This window comes from Polyodon spathula, chromosome 26, assembly GCF_017654505.1.
Source record: "Polyodon spathula isolate WHYD16114869_AA chromosome 26, ASM1765450v1, whole genome shotgun sequence".
Taxonomy (NCBI): Eukaryota; Metazoa; Chordata; class Actinopteri; order Acipenseriformes; family Polyodontidae; genus Polyodon; species Polyodon spathula.
In genome coordinates, this window is record NC_054559.1 from 3,897,348 (window position 1) to 3,921,176 (window position 23,829).

The 23,829-nt window shown below is 43.6% G+C and overlaps 1 protein-coding gene across 3 annotated transcripts in view; it reads left to right on the forward strand.

The window, feature by feature from the left end:
• Positions 1-23,829, forward strand: part of pemt (phosphatidylethanolamine N-methyltransferase) — a 152,201-nt gene that overhangs the window by 54,878 nt on the left and 73,494 nt on the right. For all 3 annotated transcript variants that reach the window (XM_041229824.1, XM_041229825.1, XM_041229826.1), the window contains exon 3: positions 12,408-12,523. In XM_041229824.1, the coding sequence (XP_041085758.1) occupies positions 12,408-12,523 (116 nt within the window). The remainder of the gene's footprint in view (positions 1-12,407; positions 12,524-23,829) is intronic.

The window sequence follows — 23,829 nt, forward strand, 5'->3', positions numbered from 1 at the left end:
TAACACAATTGCAATATAAAACATCTAGACATTAACAGATATTTACTTAAGAAAAGCAATAGCTTACTTAAACTTAGTGATGCTTTGCTTCACAATATCCATGGAGAAAAACAAGGTCTTGTTTTACTATTCCGTTCAGTTCAGAGTTCCAGATCTGTTTTTGTTGTTTGTTGCATTACCATAATTATTAGGTCTACCACTTCTACTAATTCTTTAATAATACACAATAATAAACCACTTTGTTTTACTTTTCACAAAACTGTTTAAGCATTAATGTGTTATACACAGTTGAATTATTTGTTTGACGATTGTCTGTTTGTGTGTGTGTGTGTGTGTGTGTGTGTGTGTGTGTGTGTGTGTGTATGACAGAGTGGATTGTGGGATGTATGGTAAAGTATGTAACAATGCATACATAAGTAAAAGAATGAAAACAATCCTGTTTCCACAATAACTGTCTGTATACTGAGTACTGTGTGTAGTGGGGTAAAATGGCTGCCAAGTGGCTGTCAAGTCAGTGACATGCCAAGCTCGAGTCGAGTTACTGAATTTGCCGGGTTGAGTCACCTATCTGTCCCGAGTCACTTCGAGTCATTAGTTCCGACAGTTCAAGACAGCTTGATTTAATCCAATTTTAAGGCATACAGTAAAAAGGCCGATAGTACAGTACAGCCTCGATATACGAACCTGTTGGGGTCAAAGATGTTTCTGGTCGACTTGGATAAATTATTCAGTCCTGTTTCTAGTCTTTTTTTTATTTTTTTATTAGGCTATTACAGTAGCTTCCACCCCCATACCAGACCGCGATCGGTAATTAAACATTTAAAAGCACATCAGCCAATTTTCAGGTTTGTTTCAGTGTTAATTTAAGCCTTTGTTCCATATTAATATATATCAGTGGTGGCTGGTGGCCAAAATTTTTGGCTGTTCACACCTCGGCTCTAGCTGAGGGGGTGGGGTCTGTTCGGGTGACGTCCAGGGGGCCGACCTCAGTGGAGGATGTAGTGGATCTGTTTCTTGCTGGAAACAATCCAAAAAGTTTGCTCTGCAATGTCTTATCGTGGCAAACTTTTCAATTTCTTTATTATTAAAGTCAGGAATGTCAGTGTCTTTTTCAATTGATAACATGGATAAGCATTTAATCGTTCAGTTTTCATACTGCTTCTCAAAAAGGTTTTTTATCAGTTTGTGTTGAGAAGCACCTTTCTGCCTCTGCTGTAGTCATTAGAGTGGTAATAACTGTCTTCAGTAGTTTTGTAATCTCGGAAATGTTTTGTCCAAGTTGTTATATATCATCAGTTCAAGCATACTTAATGCATATTCAGCACTTTTAAAATCTTTAGTTTCATACACTGTTTGTAAGTCAATGCATAAAGAGGTCTTTCCAAGCATTGGATATGCTTGAAATGTTTCTTCTTGTACACTGTCTGGGAAAGCTACCTGATACTCATCAAAAAGGTCCCTCTACAGCAATTTTGCAGCAACAAGGTGCTTTCTGAAGGCAAACCGTTCCTTGGCCTGGGAGATTATGATGTCGCAAATTTTCAAGGCAGCTGTGTCACAATCTTCAGTAGTATTTGGGCCTCTTCTTTTTCGCATTGGTGGCAGGTTCTCAGGGAGGCTGGATTCTAGTGTTCCAACAGATGCTCAGATGTCCTGAATGCTTGTAACAAATTGAGTGACCCCTGCATTAGCATCAACAGATGTGATACTTCTTGCCTGAAGTTTCCAATAAAAATATCCACTTTCAGCATTATCTTTTGGAACAAGTACAGGAAGTACAGAAACTCTGTCATTGAGGCTATGACAAAAAAACATTTGCTTCTATAACTATGATGCTGTCAAAGTCTCCTGAATCACTGATTGTTTGAAAACACTCCAGCAGATGTTCATGCTGTGCAAACACTGCCCTCACTGCTCGACTACAAAAATTTCACCTGGTTTGAGGAGCAGTTGGAAGTTTTTTCTTTGATTTCATCCAAAACAGAAGTTTTCTTTGGAGAGTAGAGAAAAATGTTGAAAAACCAGAGGGTCTGAAAAAAAATTCGAGCTGCTGAAACTTGACTTGCTGCATGACCCATTATTAGATTTATTTGATGGGCATGGCAGTTGATATAATGTGCATTTGGATATTTGTCCCTTACAAGCTTCTGGACCCCTTCAGTCTCGTCACGCATTACTCTAGCTCTATCATAGCTCTGTGCAATTATTTTAGCCTTTTCACTTTCTTCTGTGAATATGGCATCTAGCTGCTTTATTATGGCATTGAAAATAGCTTAAGCATTTAAAAGTTTAAAAGCTAGTACACTTTGGGAAATATTTGTAATGTCACTGGTTTCATCCACTTGAATAGCAACATAATCAGTTTGTTTCAGTTCTTTCACAATATTTTCCCTGCAAACCTCTAACATGCAGCCTAAAAGTTCATTTTGAACAATCTTTGAGGTGCCTTTAAAGGCACTGGCCATTTTAAAGTGTTTTCATGGCCTGGTCAATCTTTGAAACAAAATCTACCAGTCCAAGATACACACCAGGATTAGATGATGATAATGATGTTTCATGATGACCTCGTAGGGCCAATTCAAAAGCGCCACAGAACTTTATGCATTCAATGATGTGTGTAAGTATGTGTCGGTTTTTAGACACTTCATTGTGCTTCTTTATGGTGTTTCGCTAAGCACTACTAAGTTGGACAGCAATATTCACTCTACTTGTCATACCTAGACGCATTTAACATGTTTTGTGAACTCTAGAAACCTCATGCTTCTTTGATTTGGAGTACAGATGTTGCAGGTCTGTAGCTCCAGTTCTTGACCATGCTGCATCAGTGTCACCCCGAGTCTTAGTTAAATGAAGACAAGGAAAGCAAAACAGTGCATTGTGGCTTTCGCTTGGACAACCCCATGGCCTTGGCTTATACCAGGACTTGTTAAATGTTCGAGTGTATGCTCGACTTCTGTCATTGTTCACCTGCGCTCATTTTATGGGAGGTCTGCTGGGCCCCAACCTTTTGATTTGGAGTTTCTGCACTTCCTCCAGTGTAGCAAAATAATTTGCTAACAGAAATTCTACTGTATTCATGTCTTCTTAGAATATTAAAACCTGCCAATATATAAAAAAAACAAAAAACAAACATGAAATGTACTGAAGTTTAAGGTGTCCCTAAATCCAAATTCAGGAAAATTAATAATAATAATAATAATAATAATTGTATTATTTAAATACTTAAATGACTTAAATTTAATCTAATTCAACTCAAGAACAGGAAACAATAAAACCTAAATGGAAGTCCTAATTAAGGCCAATGAATGAAAAAAAAAATGTAATTAACAAGTAGATTTAAAAAATGTATTTTCAGGAAATTGTAGATAAGAAGAAATAAACTTGACACGGATCAACAGGATTTTATATTTATTTATTAACCAATTTTCTTAAACAGCTTCTAGTGGCAGAAAAGAAAAGCTAATATTTTAAAACATCTAGAAAAAAATTAAGAAAAAAAACCTGACTCGGATCGACAGGATTTTATATTTATTTATTAATCGATTTACACAAACAGGCAGAAGTGGCAGAGAAGACTGAGCTAATATTTAAAAAAAAAAAAAAAAAAAAAAAACTGTACGCTGTATTTAATAACTGATTATCCTAAACAGGTAGTGGTCAATACTTGGTAAATTTAAGAACAAAACTGCCGAACGCAGCAAGAAGCACTGCTTAAGAGTAGCAGCAACCTCGGGCGAAAACAGGATAAATGGTGTGAAATAAAGGCAAATTAAAACTGAAAACAACAATATATGTGGAATGTGAAATCAAATGTGAAAATAAAGATAGATGAAGATACTCGAATAGTTATACTTTAGATACTTTCAGAATAATTAGAATAGCAATATGAAAACAGCTTAAACTTGTTCTGTCGTTTTGCAAAGTAACACTGCAAGACTGAGAGACAAAGGTTTGAGCAGTTCGTATTTAGCCTTGGTTATCTTGACACATGCTCACTGATCACCATGTTCAGTACAGGCTGCGCTTCATCCAGAACTTTTTAAACCAATCATAACCAGTCCTGGCTAACGGCTGGTTGCTACTGCGCATGTGAACAGCGGGTTTAGGTGCTCGCATTAGTGAGCGAACACAGCCCGTCTTCAGTATATTGAACAGATGGGATGAGATGCATTGTTGATATGCTAGTGTCACATGAGTGAGGGAAATTAAATGTCACCCACATGATGAGAAGCGTAATTCATTTACAAAAATGCTTTACGTGCTGTATTTGGGATACGGGTTTGTTATAGTATATCATGAAGGACATAAGAACATAAGAACATAAGAAAGTTTACAAACGAGAGAGGCCATTCGGCCCATCTTGCTCGTTTGGTTGTTAGTAGCTTATTGATCCCAAAATCTCATCAAGCAGCTTCTTGAAGGATCCCAGGGTGCTCTGATATGGTACGACATGCTTGCTTGTAGAGAGGGGCTGCCGCTGCACGCGTTTTGATTTTTAAAATGTATTTTATCACAAAGACAATGATTTCATTCAGGTGGAGACTTTTATGCGAGAGTCGAGGCACATCTTTTGAGCATTGAGTCGAGTCTTTTTTTGCAGGAACTCTAGTCAAGTCGAGTCATTTGATGACAGTGATATTGTGATAGAGGGCGAGATGGTTTCTGAAAGATTTCTGTAAGTACTCCAGAAGAAGTTACTGTGTGGAATAGTTGTGCTGTTGGTAAAGATTACCAATTGTTTTCTGTACAGGGAAACAATCTAGCTGTCCTGTCCTAGGTAGGGACTGGCGGTTAGTTATCACTCCTTGTTGGAGTAGGTTTTTGTTTTATTTTTTTTGTTTTGCCACTGTACGTAATAATCACACGCCACAGCGTTTCACTGCAACTCCTGTGTTTCACGTGTTTCCTACTGTGGGCTGTCTTGGCCATTGGTCACTACCACTATATATATATATATATATATATATATATATATATATATATATATATATATATATATATATATATAGTAATACAGAAGGGGGGGGGTTAATATCGTCCCTGCAGAAAACATGTGCGTAGGGTTGGTCTCTTGCCCCTTGCTCCTGGACACCCTGCAGGTCTTCCTAGACCTCCCTGCGCTGGGCCTGGAGCCCAGGAGTCTGCAACATTGGCCACAGCTTTTCCCCTGGTTCCCTGCTCCGCTCTTCCTGAGCACCCAGACGTCGCTGGGCTGCTGCCAGACGTCGCTGTTGCTCCCCTTGTTCGCTGCTTCGCTCCCCCTGGGTGATCGGACATCGCTGCGCCGGTCCCCAGGTCAAGATCTTTGTCCACTGCTGCATCCCATGTTGTCCCATGTTGCTGGTTCACGGTCCCTTCTTGGAAGCACAGGAAGGACCGACCCACCCTCAAGCCCGCCCGTGGAAGAGGGCGAAAATTGACATTTGTGGACTTGAGGGTGGGTGGTTGTGTTTTAGGGGAGGGGGTGGCCTTGGAATGGCCGATCAGTGTTGCACACTTGTGGGGGAGGATGTGTAATACAGCAGGGAGGGGGTTAATATCCTCCCTGCAGAAAACATGTGCGTATGCACGTTTTGTTAATTGTTTTATTATTAATTATCCTGTGCACCTGGTAGCTATTGTTAAATTAAACCCAGGTGCAGGGTATTTATAGAGAGCAGCCAGTCTGTTCGGGGCTGTTGTGAGCGAAGAGCCCGGTTGCGGCAAGGCAACCGTCAAGTGTCGTGGTGCCGAAAGGCTACGTGGGTGTGTGTATGTGTGTGTATATGTCTTTTTGTGAACCGGTAAATGGGTTAGCTGTCCAGTCTGTGTAGTTAGGTTTCTGTGTGTTGTAGTTATTGCTCAAGGAAGAGCTAGGTGTTTGTTTTGTTTATTTCGTTTGTATTTTGTTTCTGTTTGTGTGTATTAAAAATAGCGCGTAATCGCTTAAAACTCAATTTCTTGTGTCCTGGGTCCTGTGTTAAAGGGGCAACGAATCGTGTGAGTGGCGGGAATCGTTTACATATGGTGGCAGCGTGTGTGGGCGCCCCTATGACCCAAAAGAAATGGAAAGCATAGAGGAGTTGATCAAGAGTGTTGTGTGAAATTTAATTACTTTAAATTTAAAAGGAAGTTGATGTGGAAGTAAATAAGACAATTACTTCACAGAGTAATTTTAAAAGGTCCTTTATTATTTCACACACACACACACACACACACACAGTTACATACACAGATGCTATACTGCGAATAACGATATCCCTAACGGGACACAACCCAACAAGGTTACATACAAAGATTATATTAATCACAGATCAATACAATCCATGAGACGCAACTGAACTAATTCTTATCCTTCCAAGCGGATCGGGAGAGCCCTTCGACCCTGGTAAGAGAAAGCAGCTGTCTCCAAGAAATTACCGAGCAGGACTGCGCGCTAATCCTCACGGCTGACTCTCATCAGAGCAGGGGAGAACCCCGTCCTTTATAACTTACCAAGTTAGGCTTTTGCATGCGAGAGAGTAATTGGCCAGATCACTCCCTCAAGGCTTGGCCCTCTGAATAAACCATCCCTTTCCCTAGAACATTCTAACAAAAACAAGTTATATAAACGTGACAAAAACAAGTTATATAAGATACAGGGTTATTATAGGGCAAGGGCACAGATGAACTCGAACGCATTTCTAGAACTTTCTAGAACACACTTTTTTTTTATTACAAAGAGGATCAACAACAACACTGCTGCTCAAAGAGAGCAGACTTTGAGACTGGAGAGAGAGCTGAGAGAGTCGGGATGGGCTCCGCTAGAAAGAAGGGAGCGGGAGCCAGCAGAATTGGAGCTGCTACTCCAAAAGTGGGAGCAGGCAGAAAATGTGTTGTCGGCAATGCCGGCGAGAGAAGTCCTGGAGTCGCCTGCACCAGAGGAGCTGATGCAGGGAGAACAGGAGGAAGAGACCGTCCTGGAGCCAGAGGAGGTGAGCACTGCACCTCCACCACAGCTCCAGCCCATAACCCCGGAAAAGGATCCGGCGCTCCTTAGGTTGGTCTCTTGCCCCTTGCTCCTGGACACCCTGCAGGTCTTCCTAGACCTCCCTGCGCTGGGCCTGGAGCCCAGGAGTCTGCAACATTGGCCACAGCTCTGCCCCTGGTTCCCTGCTCCGCTCTTCCTGATCACCTAGATGTCACTGGACTGCTGCCAGACGTCGCTGTTGCTCCCCTTGTTCGCTGCTTCGCTCCCCCTGGGTGATCGGACATCGCTGCGCCGGTCCCCAGGTCAAGATCTTTGTCCACTGCTGCATCCCATGTTGTCCCATGTTGCCGGTTCACGGTCCCTTCTTGGAAGCACAGGAAGGACCGACCCACCCTCAAGCCCGCCCGTGGAAGAGGGCGAAAATTGACATTTGTGGACTTGAGGGTGGGTGGTTGTGTTTTAGGGGAGGGGGTGGCCTTGGAATGGCCGATCAGTGTTGCACACTTGTGGGGGAGGATGTGTAATACAGCAGGGAGGGGGTTAATATCCTCCCTGCAGAAAACATGTGCGTATGCACGTTTTGTTAATTGTTTTATTATTAATTATCCTGTGCACCTGGTAGCTATTGTTAAATTAAACCCAGGTGCAGGGTATTTATAGAGAGCAGCCAGTCTGTTCGGGGCTGTTGTGAGTGTCGTGGTGCCGAAAGGGTACGTGGGTGTATGTATGTGTGTGTATACGTCTTTTTGTGAACCGGTAAACGGGTTAGCTGTCCGGTTTGTGCAGTTAGGTTTCTGCGTGTTGTAGTTATTGCTCAAGGAAGAGCTAGGTGTTTGTTTTGTTTATTTTGTTTGCATTTTGTTTCTGTTTGTGTGTATTAAAAATAGCGCATAAGCGCTTAAAACTCCATTTCTTGTGTCCTGGGTCCCGTGTTAAAGGGGCAACGAACTGTGTGAGTGGCGGGAATCGTTTACTATATATATATATACTCAACTATGCACGAAAACACGGGAACTGGGGTGCAGAAAAATAGCAGCCGGTGCTCGGGAAGGATGAGTCAAAATTTGAAATATTTGGCAGAAGCAGAAGGCAGTTTGTTCGCCAAAAGGCTGGAGAGCAATACATGAATGAGTGTCTGCAGGCAAAAGTGAAGCATGGTGGAGGTTCCTTGCAAGTTTGGGCTGCATTTCTGCAAATGGAGTTGGGGATTTGGTCAGAATTAATGGTCTCCTCAATGCTGAGAAGTACAGGCAGATACTTATCCATCATGCAGTACCATCAAGGAGGTATCTGATTGGCCCCAAATTTATTCTGCAGCATGACAACGACCCCAAACATACAGCGAAAGTCATTTTAAGAACTATCTTCAGCGTAAAGAAGAACAAGGAGTCCAGGAAGTGATGGTATGGCCCCCACAGAGCCCTGATCTCAACATCATCGAGTCTGTCTGGGATTACATGGAGAGAAGCAACTGAGGCTGCCTAAATCCACAGAAGAAATGTGATTAGTTCTCCGCTGAGTTCCTTCAAAAACTGTGTGCAAGTGTACCTAGAAGAATCGATGTTGTTTTGAAGGCAAAGGGTGGTCTCAACAAATATTTTTCTTCTGTTCACTCACTTTGCATTTTGTTAATTGATAAATATATAAACTATTAACATGTCTATTTTTGAAAGCATTCTTACTTTACAGCATTTAGGGTTGGAGAGGTGGATGTTGAAGTCACCTAATAGAATAACGAGAGGAGGGAGAGGGGAGGGAGGAGAAGAGGAAGTCAAGTTAATCAAGAAAAAGAATAATGGGTCCAGGAGGGCGATAGAGAACAATAAGGAGGAGACGACAAGGGGAGATGATTTCAACAGTGTGAAACTCAAAGGTGCTAACAGAGAGAGAGAGGAAAGAGTAAGGGTGGACAAAAAAGAGCATGGACTGAGAGAGAAGAACAGAAGTCCTGTTCCCTCGCCCCATCCAGAAGGGCGAGGAGAGGGCAGCCGGAGTGGTAGTGTTATCAGGGGAGGGCCAGGTTTCAGTGTCAGAGAGATGAGAGGTGAAGGCAGAAATAAAGTCAGCTCTTTTGGGAGCTGAGCAGCAATTCTAGAGGGCGCCGGGGGGGGATATGCAGAAGCAGGGAGAGAATGGGAACGAGTGGAGAGGATTACAGGGATATTAAACTTAGTCATGGTAGGGAGCAGTAGAGGAAAGTAAGTAGAAATGGTTATGGTAGCGGGTGGTGCCGAGAGTGAGGTGAAGACAGACTGGTACAGGAGGAGCAAGAGCATTAATAAAAAGAAAAGGAAATGTATGCAAACCTGGTCAGGAGTTGGAGCCTTCATGTTCATTGCTTGGATAGAAATTTTAGCTGGTTCATGTTGGCCTGTCCTCATGTGGACTACCACAAGTTAGACTACTGGCCCTTTGGTGATGAAGCCCTTTGAGCTGGTGCTATCATATCAAAATATTGGTGCCCATCCTTCCTTTAAACACACTATTATTATAGATGCCTTTATCCAGTAATCAACATATGTTCAGCTGTCAGCAGTGTTTGAATGAGAGTAACCACTTTATTTTGAAAAAAAAAAAAAAATTTGCTTCTTGATATTTACATACTTTCAAGCAAGTGAGTAACAAAAATACACAGTCCGGTAATTCAGAACTACAAAAAAATCTCAGTAGCAACATTCTCCTGCACAAACACACAGTTATGTGAGAGCAATGTGCCTGACAGTTGTGGCATATGAACTGAGAGTATTTGTCATGCGTACTCATCATGGATACATTTCGGGCACCCCAAAGCTCTCCAAAAAGGCCACCTTTTGAATGAAATATTGGACAAATAAGTAAAAGAGGATTACAAAATCTAATTCATGTGGCCATGTATAGCATGTGAGGTGCCAGAAGGTAACCTCCCTTTTAGATCTTGCTCAAGAAACTATTGTATGACTGGCCATAAAGATTTACACAATATTCATTTTTGGAGAGGTTTGGTGACCCTTGGACCTAGCTTTGTAAAAACTAATGTAGAATTTGATCCCTTTAGTCAGTCAGTTTCAGTTTTTTATCCAGTGTAGTAGACATGTTGGGGAAGCACTGGGGAAAAAAAATCTGGCTCTTTTTTCATGTGCTACAAGGTGAAAAAATGACGATAGAATATAAACAAATGAAAAGTGTTTCTTGTTTTTTGTGTTTTTTTTTTTTTTTTTTTTTTTTTTTTTTTTTGGATATCTCCTTCCAGTGTGGTACTGAGTAAGACTTATGTCAGATCTGAGGATTTTAATCCTAATGGCCAGGGGTTTACCTTGAATTCAAGCCCTGAACCATGCCTGTGCTGTCTACACTTTGGAAGATAATGTGATTTATTTAAGGCCATAGCCCTCCAGGCGGAAATTGCCTGTGGGAGGCTGGGGTTTAACATGTTAATTACATACCACTTTGTATAGTGTGTGTGTTTTTTTGTTTTTTTTTAACCATATATGTAACGAAAGTGACATTTCAAAATCTAACTTGACAATAAGTGACATTTCAAAATCTAACATGAAATATTGTACAACTATTATGCCTTTTGGTAGACTCTTTTTTTTGTGTTTTAAACGTCTCACTCGTAAAATTCTAGGTGATACAAAACATTTGGCCATAACTGTGGACTCAACTAATGTATCATTATAGTTTGTTTAGTAAAACAAAACAAAACAAAAAAAGTGTATAGTGAGTGCTCTTGTGTGGCCAAACAAAGCAAACCATGTTTCTCTGGCCAACTGTACTAAAGTCATACCAAGCTGGAAAGCCAGGGTCATGCTGGAGTTTGTCCTCGACACTTTTTATATCATTGGTTCTTTTTTTCTTCCTTTTTTGGAGGCGTGGTAGTCCAGTGGTTAAAAAAAGGGGCTAGTTACTAGCAGGTTCCTGAGAAAGTCGCTTAACCTCCTTGTGCTCCGTCCTTCAGTCCTATTGTGACTGCAGCAGCAGCAGCAGTTGTTGATGATGTATTGTTCACCCCCTAGTCTCTGTTAAATGAAATAATAATAATAATAATAATAATAATAATAATAATAATAATAATAATAATAATAATAAATGTAGCTGCAAGCCGCAGTGACAGGTCCAAATGCCAGAACATGTGACCTATGACCGTATTTCACATGTGGCATAATACCCCATTGGCCTGTACTAGGCTTTGTACTATATTCTACCATAGATTAACAATATGATATATGCTGAAATTTGATTTGCTTGTGGCCTCCATGTTTTTTGATGCAGCATCTTTACTTTTAACACACTTCACAGACAGTCTCCCTGTATGCAAAGTTTCACTTCATTTGGCAAAACAGTTTCAGAGAAGATTTTTCAATGTTTTTGACAAATCCAATATGGCCACAAATGCAGTTGGATACAGCCCATATGGTTTCCTATATATGTTCCTGTGTCAGAAATACAATGATTGGTGGTAAATCTCCCTCCTGGCCTGTGAGGGCACTAAGCAGTGAGAACAGCGTTCCCTGGACAGGTTGGCCTGACAGTTTTTTTCCCAGGGTTCAAGGGAAGTCTTCCAGCTAGAAAGGGGGCAAGACTCCATTGCAATAACACATTGGCCCGGAAGGGAAAAGATGTGGTAACTGCAGATTGGAGAGGCGTTTGCACTTGTTTACCAAGGGGTCATGTGACAGCATAAAAAGGGACGGAGAATCGCAATCTGTTCCTTCGCATTAGTTTGAATTAGTAGAACCGAGAAGGACTGAGAAACCTGTGAACTAAAAAGTGTATCGTAAGTGTTGTGTCATTTGTTTGTAATTGTCTTGTATGTTACCAGACAGCTAATACAGTTCCAGAGCTGTCGCCAAGGGACACCACCAAGCCGGGACAACACTTCACCATTGTCACAAATATAAACTTGTATCACCCACTACAAGCACTACTGCACACACCCAGGACTGCTGATGATATCTGTATTATTGTGGGGCGGAGATATTGTTTATTATTTGTGACTGCATTTCCCATGTTATTTACCCAGTCCTCATACCAGAAGGCTTTACAGTATTTGACTTTGATTCAAAATTTAGTTAATTCTATTGGGTGATGCAAAACTTTTTGCCATAACTGTACATATGACATTGTTAGTATAAAAACATTCAGTGCATTCATAAAAACTTCAAAATCTACAAACGAGAGGAGGGCATTTGGTCCATTTCTGCTTGACTGGATCCTAGTAGCTGATTGATCTCAAAACTTTGTCAAGTTGGGTCTTAAAGGATCCCAGTGATCAACAACATGACCGGGTAACCCATTCTATCCCATCATCACTCTATGTGAAGTGTCTCCTTCCCTCTGTCCTGAGTATCTCCTCTTAATTTCCTCTGGTCCTGCGCTTAATGTGTTTGCTAACGTTAGCTTGTCCTTTTAAGAATGAAACAAGCAAAGCCTCTCATCTCGACACTCAGTTTCTTGATTGCTCTTCTTTATGTTATAGGTGGCACGTTGGGAGCATAAAACTAGGGGTCTGACCAACTTATTTGGGTCAGCACACACTGCCTGTTACTCCCTGGGATTCCTCATCATCCTTCTCAACGTCTATCGCAGCCACAGGTGAGTGTGTCTACAGCATGCCATGGTGCTTCCACACATACCCACTGCAATGGGCTGGATCAAAAGAATTGATACATGCAGGAGTGATATACTGACTGGCTCCTCAGTACTAGGGGTGTAGCAATGTGTACCACAACATGCAGATGCTTGCAATGGTTCAGATGGGCTACTTGTGTGATGCATAATAAGATGAAATAATAACTTAATAACAATTGTGGTAAAAATGTAAACGAGTTGGAGAGATAAACCCAATCTCCACTGAGGAACCACTCGCTGGTCTAAAGTGAGCTGTGTTGTGCTTTTGTTTTTGTATCACGATACGTACATTTATTATGATATGATATATCATGTAAAGAAAGTATCACGGTTCATCAGTACACAATGTGAATCATTACACCCCTATTCAGTACTTTATAAACAATCATGTCAGTAACATACATTACCCATTGCCCCATTGCCACGGCTGTATTTTCAGAGTTAGAGCTATCGGAGTGATAAAGTTGATGGCCATGATAGTTATCAACAGTATTGTAGAATAGTATGGAACGTTGGGTTATTACCACAACCCTGGTTCCTTGAAAGAGAATGACAACCATTACTGAATGGGGAAGAGCCTCTCTGACTGTCAATCACTGAGCATATGTAAAAAAGCTGCCCTATCAGGGCCTGCTGTGAGGGGGAAGTCCCTCCCACCTCCTGTGAAGAGGGACGTCCTCACAGTAGCACATCACCATTTTCTTTCAAAAACGTCAGCTGGGGATACGACCTCAAAGGGTAATGGTTGTCATTCTCTTTCAGGGAACAAGGGTTATGGTAATAACCTAATGTTCCCTTTCAAATCGAATGACAACCATTACCGAATGGGAAAGCTGTACCAAAGCTGTCTTGGCTCCAGATTACCGACAGCACAGCCCCACTGCGATAGCAACAGAGCTCACATGACACCTAAGGGCATGCCGCCTGCAAAACTGTAGAGTCCAGAGAGGGTGTCGTTCAGTTTGTAACATCAAGGTGGTAAAAATGCACAAATGTCTGACAACCTGTCCAAGTAGCAGCATTACATAACTCATCTGAGGAGGCACCATGAAGGAAAGCCCATAAAGTTGCCTGGCCCCTGATAGAATGGGCCGTAATGTCCCCCGGTAACGGGTAGTCCGTCTGTTGATACGCACCTGTGTATGATCAGTGTCTGTATCGCACCTGTCACCCAGTGCTCTAGACGTTGCTTCGTTAGGGCCTGACCTCTAGAGCGGGACCTATAGCAGACAAACAGCTGGTTGGACTGTCGCAAGGACGCCGTCCTATCCAAATAACAGCACAGAGCCCGAACTGGGCATAGCGTGTGTTGTCTATGGTCCTCCTCTGGCTCGTGCGGGGGAGGTCTGAAAGTTTCCAAAACCATTGATTGGTTAATATGGAATGAGAATACCACCTTTGGCAAAATGGATGGATTTGTTCTTAATGTTACCCGCAAGTCACTTCCAGTGAAAGCCATACATGTGCCATCGATGGACAGTGCATGAAGCTCACTTACTCGTCTGGTAGACGTAATGGCTATTAAAAATGCCACTTTTTCAGTGAAACAGGGCGCAGTTCTGCTGACACCATGGGCTTGAATGGGGGACCCATAAGGGCCCGCAGTACCAGTTCAAGATCCCACTTGGGGACCATACTTTTCAAGCCCCTTTAAGAAATTGCAATGGCAGGAAATGGGCCTCAGGGGACAGAGAGTCAATTTTGTCATGGCACACTGATATTGCTGCCAGGTATACCTTCAAAGTGGAGGCTGATTTTCCTGGGTCAAACAAGTGTTGTGAAGGTTAATATCGTCTCAATTGGGCAAATCACAGGATCGTGACAAGGCACCAGTCGTGGAAAACTTTCCATTTATATGAGTACTGAGCTCTAGTGCTCATATAAATGGAAAACTGTAGTGTCTCTACTACTGCATCTGGCAAATCTCGTCTAAATAGACAGCTCCGTTCAACGGCCAGACCCAGAGTTGGAGCTGGGCTGGGTTCGGGTGCCAGAATAGCCCCTCCGCTTGGCTCAGGATGTCCTTGCGGAGCAGTAGCTGCCACGGCTGATCCCTCAAAATGTCGGAGAGGCGAGCAAACCAGGGGCGTCTCGGCCATCTGGGTGCAACCAGAAGAACCTGTGCTCTCTCCACCCTGATCCTGTCTAGTGTCAGGGGTAATAATGGTAGCAGAGGGAACACATAAGAACATAAGAACATAAGAAAGTTTACAAACGAGAGGAGGCCATTCGGCCCATCTTGCTCGTTTGGTTGTTAGTAGCTTATTGATCCCAAAATCTCATCAAGCAGCTTCTTGAAGGATCCCAGGGTGTCAGCTTCAACAACATTACTGGGGAGTTGATTCCAGACCCTCACAATTCTCTGTGTAAAAAAGTGTCTCCTATTTTCTGTTCTGAATGCCCCTTTTTCTAAACTCCATTTGTGACCCCTGGTCCTTGTTTCTTTTTTCAGGCTGAAAAAGTCCCTTGCGTCGACACTGTCAATACCTTTTAGAATTTTGAATGCTTGAATTAGGTCGCCACGTAGTCTTCTTTGTTCAAGACTGAACAGATTCAATTCTTTTAGCCTGTCTGCATATGACATGCCTTTTAAGCCCGGAATACATACAAGAGCCCCTGTGGCCGGGGGTGAGCTAACACATCTACTCCAAGGGGGCCACCGAGTAGAACCACAGGGGGCAATGAGTGGACTCAGCTGTGGCAAAGAGGTTGACTCGTGACGGTCGAAACCTCTCCCAAATCTGTTTCACCACTTGAGGATGCAGCCCACTCTGAGCTATCTGAAGCTCTTTTGGACAGGAGGTCTGCTGCCTTGTTGTCCACACCGGGGAGGTGAACTGCCCTGATAGAACTCAAGTTTCTGTGCATCCAGGACAGAAGTCTGTGCGCTGTGTGATGAAGGCCCGGTGAGCGCAGGCCGCCTTAGTGGTTTATGTAGGCTACCACTGTAGTATTATCCGTCCGGACCAGCACATGTTTGTGCATTAACTGCTGGCGAAAATGAGATAACGCCAGGTTCACTGCTTGCATCTCTTGGCATTTATGTGCACTTGCTGCCAATGTCCCTTCCACTGACCTGTTATTCCTCTCCCATTTGAGACCGCTCCCCAGCCCAGGCGGAGGCGTCTTTAGTGATCACTTCCCTTCTGTGAGGGGATCAGAGGGGAAGACAGATTGCCAGGACGGAGCCACCACTCCAGTGTCTTCCGCCATTGTCTGGATACTCGCACCAGTCGGTAACGATCAAGGACTCGGCACACCTTGAGCGTATTTACCCAGGCTTGAAACGGGCACATTCTCAGCAGCCCTAGTGGAACATAAGAACATAAGAAAGTTTACAAACGAGAGGAGGCCATTCGGCCCATCTTGCTCGTTTGGTTGTTAGTAGCTTATTGATCCCAAAATCTCATCAAGCAGCTTCTTGAAGGATCCTGAATGCCCCTTTTTCTAAACTCCATTTGTGACCCCTGGTCCTTGTTTCTTTTTTCAGGCTGAAAAAGTCCCTTGGGTCGACACTATCAATACCTTTTAGAATTTTGAATGCTTGAATTAGGTCGCCACGTAGTCTTCTTTGTTCAAGACTGAACAGATTCAATTCTTTTAGCCTGTCTGCATATGACATGCCTTTTAAGCCCGGAATAATTCTGGTCGCTCTTCTTTGCACTCTTTCTAGAGCAGCAATATCTTTTTTATAGCGAGGTGACCAGAACTGCACACAATATTCAAGATGAGGTCTTACAAGTGCATTGTACAGTTTTAACATGACTTCCCTTGATTTAAATTCAACACTTTTCACAATGTATCCGAGCATCTTGTTAGCCTTTTTTATAGCTTCCCCACATTGCCTAGATGAAGACATTTCTGAGTCAACAAAAACTCCTAGGTCTTTTTCATAGATTCCTTCTCCAATTTCAATATCTCCCATATGATATTTATAATGTACATTTTTATTTCCTGCGTGCAGTACCTTACACTTTTCTCTATTAAATGTCATTTGCCATGTGTCTGCCCAGTTCTGAATCTTGTCTAGATCATTTTGAATGACCTTTGCTGCTGCAACAGTGTTTGCCACTCCTCCTACTTTTGTGTCGTCTGCAAATTTAACAAGTTTGCTTACTATACCAGAATCTAAATCATTAATGTAGATTAGGAATAGCAGAGGACCTAATACTGATCCCTGTGGTACACCGCTGGTTACCACACTCCATTCTGAGGTTTTTCCTCTAATCAGTACTTTCTGTTTTCTACATGTTAACCACTCCCTAATCCATGTACATGTGTTTCCTTGAATCCCAACTGCGTTCAGTTTGAGAATTAATCTTTTGTGCGGGACTTTGTCAAAAGCTTTCTGGAAATCTAAATAAACCATGTCATATGCTTTGCAATTATCCATTATCGATGTTGCATCCTCAAAAAAATCAAGCAAGTTAGTTAGACACGATCTCCCTTTCCTAAAACCATGTTGACTGTCTCCCAGGACCCTGTTACCATATAGGTAATTTTCCATTTTGGATCTTATTATAGTTTCCATAAGTTTGCATATAATAGAAGTCAGGCTTACTGGTCTGTAGTTACCTGGTTCAGTTTTGTTTCCCTTTTTGTGGATCGGTATTACGTTTGCAATTTTCCAGTCTGTCGGTACCACCCCTGTGTCAAGAGACTGCTGCATGATCTTGGTTAGCGGTTTGTAAATTACTTCTTTCATTTCTTTGAGTACTACTGGGAGGATCTCATCCGGCCCAGGGGATTTGTTTATTTTAAGAGCTCCTAGTCCCTTTAACACTTCTGCCTCAGTTATGCTAAAGTTATTTAAAACTGGATAGGAACTGGATGACATGTGGGGCATGTTGTCAGTATCTTCCTTTGTAAAAACTTGTGAAAAGTAATCATTTAACATATTTGCTATTTTTTTTTCTTCCTCTACGATTTTGCCATTTGTATCTCTTAAACATTTAATCTCCTCTTTGAATGTTCTCTTGCTGTTGTAATATTGGAAAAACATTTTGGAATTGGTTTTAGCTCCCTTAGCAATGTTCATTTCTATTTCTCTCTTGGCCTTTCTAACTTCCTTTTTGACTTGCGTTTGCAGTTCCGTGTACTCTTTCTGCGTACTTTCTTTTTGGTCCTTTTTTAATGCTCTGTAAAGTGCCTTTTTTCGCTGAATATTTTTTTTAATTGATCTATTAAACCATTTTGGCAATTTAGTTTTACATTTAGATTTGTCTACTTTAGGGATGTAATTGTTTTGCGCCTCTAGTACTACATTTTTGAAGAACAACCATCCTTCTTCTGTGGGTGTTTTCTCTATTTTACTCCAATCTACTTCTGTTAGTCTCTGTTTCATGCCTTCATAGTTTGCTTTTCTAAAATTGTAAACCTTAACTTTAGTCTTTACTTTTGGGGATTTAAAAAACACTTCAAATGAGACCATGTTATGGTCTGAGTTTGCCAGTGGTTCTCTGACCTCTGTTTTAGTTATTCTATCTTCGTTATTTGAAAAGACTAAATCAAGGCATGCCTCCCCTCTAGTGGGTGCCTTCACAAATTGTGTTAGGAAGCAGTCATTTGTCATTTCCACCATTTCTATTTCATCCTTCGTGCTACCCACCGGGTTTTCCCATTTTATTTGGGGGAAGTTGAAATCCCCCATTAGTATGGCTTCTCCTTTGCTACACACATTTCTAATGTCATTGTATAACAGATTATTTTGCTCACCGTCTGAATCTGGCGGTCTATAGCATGCTCCTATTATTATGCCTTTTGAATTTTTGTCTGTTATTCTGACCCATATTGATTCGGTTTTATTTTCTTTGTCCAGGTTTAACACCTGGGCTTCAAGACTGTTTCTTATGTATAGCGCTACCCCTCCTCCTCTTCTGTCCTGCCTGTCTTTCCTATACAGTGTATACCCACAAATATTATATTCGTCCCCATCACTCTCAGATAACCACGTTTCTGTAACACCTATCACATCATAGTTACTTGTTAGTGCAGTAGCTTCAAGTTCTAGAATTTTGTTTCTGATACTTCTAGCATTTAGATAAATACATTTAATGGTTGTCTTACCTGAGTTGTTGTTCTTGTTTTGATGCGGTCTCCCTTCTGTTTTTTTGTTGATTTCTCCCCCCTTCCTTTCTAGTTTAAATGCTTCCGAACCTGCTCGAGGATCTTTTCTCCGAGTAGACTAGTTCCCTTGTTATTTAAATGCAGTCCATCCCGTCTATACAGATAGTCCTCGTTGTAGAATGTGGTCCAATGATCAAGATAGGTGAAGCCTTCCCGTGTGCACCACGTCTTCAGCCATGCGTTTTGATTAATTATTTCCAGCTGTCCATATGGTCCTTTGCAAGGTGCGGGTAGTATACCAGAAAATACCACAGTTTTGGTTTTCTCTTTTAATTTCCTTCCTAGCTCTCTGAATTTATTTTGCAGGGATTTTGGTCTGTCTCTTCCAATGTTGTTTGTACCGATGTGGACGACTACTACCGGGTCGTCTCCTGTTCGTTCTAGGAGCCTGTCCACGTTTTCAGTGATGTGCTTGACCGAGGCTCCCGGAAGGCAGCACACTGTTGTAGTAAGGGGGTCCAAACTGCGAACTGAACTTGCTGTGTTTCTCAATATGGAGTCCCCAACAATCATGACCTCCCTTCTTTTTGCTGTCTGGTCACCACTGTCAATGGGGTCCTGGATGTTGTTCCTTTCATTCTCTTGTTGTTGGTTCTGCTCATCACAATTCTGAAGTGACTCAAATCTGTTGGTTGTTTTGATTTCTGGTGGTTGTGTTTGACTGCTTCTGCCTACCTGAACCCAGCTGTTCTTACCTTCTATCTCCCTGGTGGCTTTCAGTCTGTTAGGGGTGATGCAGACTTCCATGAATTGTGGGTGTGCCAGTTCCTCAAGATCCTGTTGCTGTCTCACTTCCTCCAGCTCCATTTCTAGCATACTTACTAGTTTATGCAAATCCTGGATCGCGCGGCACTTTACGCACACTTGGTTTAGCTCCGCTGGGTTTTCTCGGATTTCCCACATCAAGCAGGTGTCACAGATTACAGGCTTGAAGACCATGTTGAGGTTTTTTTTTTTTTTTTGAAGTTTAGTTTCTTCTGCAACTGTCAACCTGCTTCCAAACTGCTTCGGAACTGCTCTGTACTTTTCCACGCCTGTACTTCTCCCACTCGCTGTCGCTTCCACTCGCTGTCGCTGGGAAGACTGCCTCGTTTAACTGCGTTGTTCTGCTGTGCTGTCGGCTCCTCCCCTCGCCCGTGTCTCAAAACGGCGCTGAATTTGAATCAGCTGCTCCGAGTTTCAGCTTGTTTGTTATCAGAAAAACACACGCGGCTGTTTGACTTTGAGCTGCTGCTGTGTTTCCCCAATGTCCTCTGTTTTCTGATTAAAGCAATTCAAGATGCAATTTCTCCTTTCTGCTTCGAAACTGCTCTGTACTTTTCCACGCCTGTACTTCTCCCACTCGCTGTCGCTTCCACTCGCTGTCGCTGGGAAGACTGCCTCGTTTAACTGCGTTGTTCTGCTGTGCTGTCGGCTCCTCCCCTCGCCCGTGTCTCAAAACGACGCTGAATTTGAATCAGCTGCTCCGAGTTTCAGCTTGTTTGTTATCAGAAAAACACACGCGGCTGTTTGACTTTGAGCTGCTGCTGTGTTTCCCCAATGTCCTCTGTTTTCTGATTAAAGCAATTCAAGATGCAATTTCTCCTTTCTGCTTCGAAACTGCTCTGTACTTTTCCACGCCTGTACTTCTCCCACTCGCTGTCGCTTCCACTCGCTGTCGCTGGGAAGACTGCCTCGTTTAACTGCGTTGTTCTGCTGTGCTGTCGGCTCCTCCCCTCGCCCGTGTCTCAAAACGGCGCTGAATTTGAATCAGCTGCTCCGAGTTTCAGCTTGTTTGTTATCAGAAAAACACACGCGGCTGTTTGACTTTGAGCTGCTGCTGTGTTTCCCCAATGTCCTCTGTTTTCTGATTAAAGCAATTCAAGATGCAATTTCTCCTTTCTGCTTCGAAACTGCTCTGTACTTTTCCACGCCTGTACTTCTCCCACTCGCTGTCGCTTCCACTCGCTGTCGCTGGGAAGACTGCCTCGTTTAACTGCGTTGTTCTGCTGTGCTGTCGGCTCCTCCCTCCTCGAGGCAGCTGCCATCAGCCCCAACAACCTTTGATTGATATACTTTGACCTGTAGGAGAGTGTCCTCTCTGAATAGGGAGAGTGTGGCCTCCAACGACCGAATCCTGTCTTTCGACAGTGAGGCAAGCATGTTCACAGAGTTCAGTTTGATCCCGGGAACACTGTGGACTGAGGCGGAATGAAGTTGATCTTCTGTTGATGTATTGAGAGTCTTAACTTCGTCACATGATCTATGACCTGTTTTGTGTGCGCCTCTGCGCGTGCTTTTGAATGCAGGCAAACTAGCTAGTCGTCCAGATAGTTCAGGCTCCGAATACCCCACAGTCTGAGTGGAGCCAGTGCTGCATCCATGCACTTTGACAAAGTGCGGGGCACCAGCTAGAGGCCAAAGGGCAGCACGCAGAATTCGTACGGGACAGATCAGGACGTGAAAGTAGGTGCCTTGCAGGTCGATCGACGTGAACCAGTTGCCCGGTTGGACGGACTGAAGGATACGCTGTGCTGTCAACATGTTGAACTTCCTCTGTTTGAGGAACAAGTTGAGGACCCTGATGTCCATAATTGGTCTGAAACCACCGTCCCTTTTGGGCACCAGGAACTACCTGGAGTAAAAGCTGCTGAGGGCATCGCTTGGACTTACCAAGCATACTGCGTTCTTCCTTTGAAGATTGGCGATCTCCTGTTGAAGGAGTATCACCCTTGCTGGTTCGACGGCAGTTAGGAGCACACCCTTGAAGGGTGGCGGACCTATGCAGAATTGTAGAGTGCATCCGTGTCTCATTGTTGATAGCACCCAGGAGTCCTTGGGCACTGACGGTAAGCCGGAAGGCGCGAAAACTTGGAGGCGACCTCCGTGGCCTTGTGGGACCTCTCAAGGCTCATATCAATGGTCGCTCCAAAAGTCTGCCCCGGTGTAATGGGGGCATCCAGTAGCACCACCTTCTCGGTCTCCACGACCTTGGCTTGTGTCAGCCACAAATGCCGGTGGGTGGCCACCATTGCCGTCATCAACCTCCCTGATGCCTGACCGAACTCCCCCATTAGGTCAGTCATCGCCTTATCTACCGCCTAGAGCTCCTCCGTGTCCGCTTCTGTAGCTCTTTCCTGCATCCTCTCTGCCAACTGGTTCTGGTAGAGCACTAGTATGGCCATGGCATTTGCTGCTCAGTCCGAGAGCACTGCCGATGCTTTTTTGAGCATCAGATCTGTTGTCCTTCAAGGCTTGGATGGACAGGTTAGGTCCTTATTCCCCTTGGTGAAGGTGGAACCTTGCACCAAAACTGTGACCGTGTTCCAGATAGTGGGGAATGTGCCTAGGCCCGCTTCTTGGGCTGCAGTGTGAAGCAGAGACTCTGCTGTTCTGGAGGCAGAGGGTGCAGATGCTGGGTTGCTCCAGGAGGAGAGCACCAATTCCAGGAAGTCCTGGCATAAAAGGAGGGCATGCTGTGGGTGCCCTTTCTGCTGGAGGAAGCGGTTTTTCTATCCCTCCTGTTCTGCCAGCCAGGGAACGACCTTGGCTGCAGCTGCATGCTTCATTAGGGCCTGGAACTCTTCCCTCTGCAACACATGTGGCAAGGAGCCCCCCACCGTGGCCTGCCCTATGGAGGTGGCTAGGTCTGAGATGTCCGGTCTGGACGCCGTGAAGGAGAGCTCGCCTGGGCTAGGGGGTCTAGGCAGAGGGGATGGGGAAACGAGACTGTGGGGGCTGGTGCTGCCCCGTTGTAGGTGGCAACGTGCCCTGTGATTTTAGTAGGGTCTCCAGCATGGTCTGCTGAGTCCTTACAGTCTCTGCTATTTCCTCGCCTTTGAGGCGACTGTGATGGGGATTGTCTGCGCCTGCATGGAGAAGGGGAGTGGTGCCTGCTCAGCAACCGCCTGTCCCCTAGTGAGTGTCCCCTCGAGCGGTACCACCTCAGCGGTGACCATCTCCCCCCCCTGAGAGGTGTCTGCGCCTCTGTACCGGTGGTGGGGGAGGGGAGGGTGACCGAGGTGTGTGTGAGAGCCCCCTGGTCACAGTAGCAGAGGGGGTCCTGTATGACCTCTGCGGAGGTTCTTGGACCACTGATCTCATTCTCCCATGGCTGGAGGAGAGAGACTCTGCTGGGGATAGGGCTGCTCTCCGTCACTTAATTCTCCTCGAACTTCCTACAGGGAGAGCAGTCCAGCTCACCTGCCAGTACTTTGGCCGCATGTTCTGGCGCAGGACGCGAAGTCTCCTTACAGGACCAAAACGGCTCCTCACACGGTATATCAACTACACAAGGCCTTATGTGGTGAAAAAAGAGTAACGGCCGCTGCCAGTCTCAGAAGAGGGGTCGAAACCAGCTCTCTTCGGTAAACTGACGTGAGAATTAGGCGAGAGCACTCTTTAGTAACGCTTAAAAGTGCAATTTTACCGTGTAATTTTTATAAATTTGCGGGTAAAACCCAACAAACCAGACAATTTTGGTTCAAGAAAGCAAATGCAAACTGATCTATCTCAGTGAAATGAGAGCGAAAATGGCGATGTGCTACTGTGAGGACATCCCTCTTCAGCAGGAGGTGGGAGGGACTTCCCCCTCACAGCAGGGCCCTGATGGGGCAGCTTTTTTATGTATGCTCAGTGATTGACAGTCAGAGAGGCTCTTTCCCATTCGGTAGTGTTTGTCATTCGAATTGAAAGTGAACAAGAATTATAATTGAAATGTTTCATCACAACTGGATAAGAAGTTCTCCCTCTGTGTGTGTGTGTGTGTGTGTGTGTTTGTGTGTTTGTGCTTCATCGAAGTGTCAGGTCTTAAAGTCAAAGATTACTGTCCTATATCTCTATTCAGATTCCTCACAATGTGCAATCAACCTTTCCAACAGCTCATCCTGTTCTATATTACCAGTTTCTTTTAGAGACATTATTTTAAATTCTCATGTCATTTTATAGCTGGAAAACATTTGCTGCTTCACTATGGGCTATTAAAAAATACAAATGGACTTTAACAAATGTATTACTTTATCCCTAACTAGACAAATAGATGCATGCATACTGACTGCAGATTATTATTATTTTCTGTTTTCTAAAACCACGTGCAGGAGAAAAGAGTCAAAGTGAGCACATGTGCAGTATGCTATTTCAATACGTTTTCTGAAAACTGTGTTTAT